The sequence below is a fragment of the Salvia splendens genome, chromosome 18, assembly GCF_004379255.2.
Source record: "Salvia splendens isolate huo1 chromosome 18, SspV2, whole genome shotgun sequence".
Taxonomy (NCBI): domain Eukaryota; kingdom Viridiplantae; phylum Streptophyta; class Magnoliopsida; order Lamiales; family Lamiaceae; genus Salvia; species Salvia splendens.
In genome coordinates this window covers 15,873,834-15,875,635 of record NC_056049.1, presented here as the reverse complement: position 1 = coordinate 15,875,635, position 1,802 = coordinate 15,873,834, and the positions used below count along the sequence as shown (strand labels likewise).

The 1,802-nt window shown below is 33.1% G+C and overlaps 1 protein-coding gene across 1 annotated transcript; it reads right to left on the bottom strand.

Annotated features, from left to right (window-relative positions):
- Window positions 1–238: 238 nt before the first annotated feature.
- Window positions 239–1,802, bottom strand: LOC121777012. The gene is made up of 4 exons (XM_042174146.1): window positions 1,729–1,802; window positions 1,312–1,451; window positions 578–803; window positions 239–501 (listed from the first exon to the last, which is right to left on the bottom strand). The coding sequence occupies exons 1-4, from the start codon at window positions 1,793–1,795 to the stop codon at window positions 380–382; spliced, it is 555 nt and encodes a 184-aa protein (XP_042030080.1). The 5' UTR covers window positions 1,796–1,802; the 3' UTR covers window positions 239–379.

Sequence of the window (1,802 nt, the reverse complement as noted above, 5' to 3'; positions counted from 1 at the left end):
TTAATTTTGATTATAAATTATTTAATTATTTCAAAATTAAATAATCTGTCACTTATACGACTCGTTCCAATTACGTTGACCGGACTATGATTCCAACAAATAATGGTGGTAAGCTACATTCAAATGAAAAAGACCTTTTGATTTGTGCATCATATTGACTTTTTATTGATAAATTTGAGTTAAAGAAGAAAGATATTATAGCTAAAATGAAAGAAAGTATTGGGTGACTAGTTTTTCTACATGGAAAGAGATATATAGAGTGCTCTTTTAAAATACAATAACATATCACACGTCATTTTAACAATTTTTTCATTTTAACATTTTCAAATACAGTACTATAATTTTCGACACACAACAACGTATATATAATAATATTTAATTAAAATAATACACGCCATCCCAATATCATCAACAACGCAGCGTAGATGACGATATAGCTTGACATTAACTTGCTTGAAGAATCTTCATCAACTCTTACGTGCTCAGCCACATCGAAATCACCTATCAGAAAAAAATTGAGAACTACGATTGGCGAAATCGAAATACAAAAAAAAGGGTAGTTAGGAAGATGAATGACCTCGTTTGGGGCCATAACTGCAAGCGGCGTTGATCGTTTCTCGAACATCATTAAGCGTAGCCTTGTTGTAAAATCGGAAATGATGGAAGATTTGTTGAATGCATTCGAGTACGAGGTTAGTCTCCTCGCGACAAGGCCCTTGGCAGTATTGGTCGGCGCATTCGCGTGGCACCTTAACCTCTCCTTTCTCACTCAATCTATATTCTTCGTCGCAAATACTATAGATCTGTCCAATGCCACGCCACACATAATTTAGGACTCATAGGGTTAGGGTTATTAGTCAAATTAATGCTCCTTCCTTATACAATATAAAGTCTTGACTTGATGCAAGTTTTATATTCCCTCCGTCCATGATTAAATGTCCCATATTTGACCGACACGGGTTTTAAAAAATTGTTTGACTTTATAAAGTGATTAGAAAAGTTAGTGAAATGTGAAGCCTATTTTTATATATTGATTTTATAATAAAATATGAGTGGAATGCGTTAGTGGAATGTATGGTCCATTTACCAAATATAGTAAAAGTGAAATGAGACATTTATTGACGGACGGACGAAAAAGGAAAAATGAGACATTTAATGGCGGATAAGAGGAGTAAATTTTAACGGAAGTGGATAGAGAAAGTTAATGATATGTGATTCTGTCTTTTACTTTATTTAAATTAAACTGAGTTAATGAATTGGAATACCGTAAAGAAAGTGAAATGGAAGTATTTAAAAGAGAGAAGGACTTGCATTTCTGTCATTAAAACATTCAAGGGCATTGATGAAAATGGGATCTTGGTCTTCTCCTTCACCTTCTTCAGCTCCTTCTTCTGCCACAAACTCGTCTGCTATGACTTCTGTGGCACCAAGATCACCACTGTATGCTCGCCCTGTCCAAATAGATACTATATGAATTAACATTGGAAAAATTAAGATATACTCTCATTATCTCCTGAAAAAAGTGGTTTTGAAATAATAATGAGAAATTGATAAAGTATGAGAAAAAAAAGAAAAAGATAATTAATACTGTTAGTAAAAAGTGAGAAACATTTTATTAGTGGTGGAAGAATGCGTGGTGAAAAAGTTGTAAAAAATAAAAAAGCGGAGTAATTTAATGGGATATACTAAAATGATAAAATAGGATTATAGAAGTATGAAATTTCTTACATGGGCTACAAGCGAAGAGACAAATTGCAGCACAAACGAGGAGAATCGATTTCCTAATGAATGCCATTGCTAGA

Excerpts from the sequence above, each read along its gene's own strand:
- LOC121777012 (XM_042174146.1), bottom strand. The coding sequence starts at position 1,795 with ATGGCATTCATTAGGAAATCGATTCTCCTCGTTTGTGCTGCAATTTGT. Across the intron at positions 1,452-1,728 it reads TCTCTTCGCTTGTAGCCCAT|GGCGAGCATACAGTGGTGAT; the intron begins GTAAGAAATTTC and ends CTATTTGGACAG. Across the intron at positions 502-577 it reads CAGTTATGGCCCCAAACGAG|GTGATTTCGATGTGGCTGAG; the intron begins GTCATTCATCTT and ends TTTTTCTGATAG.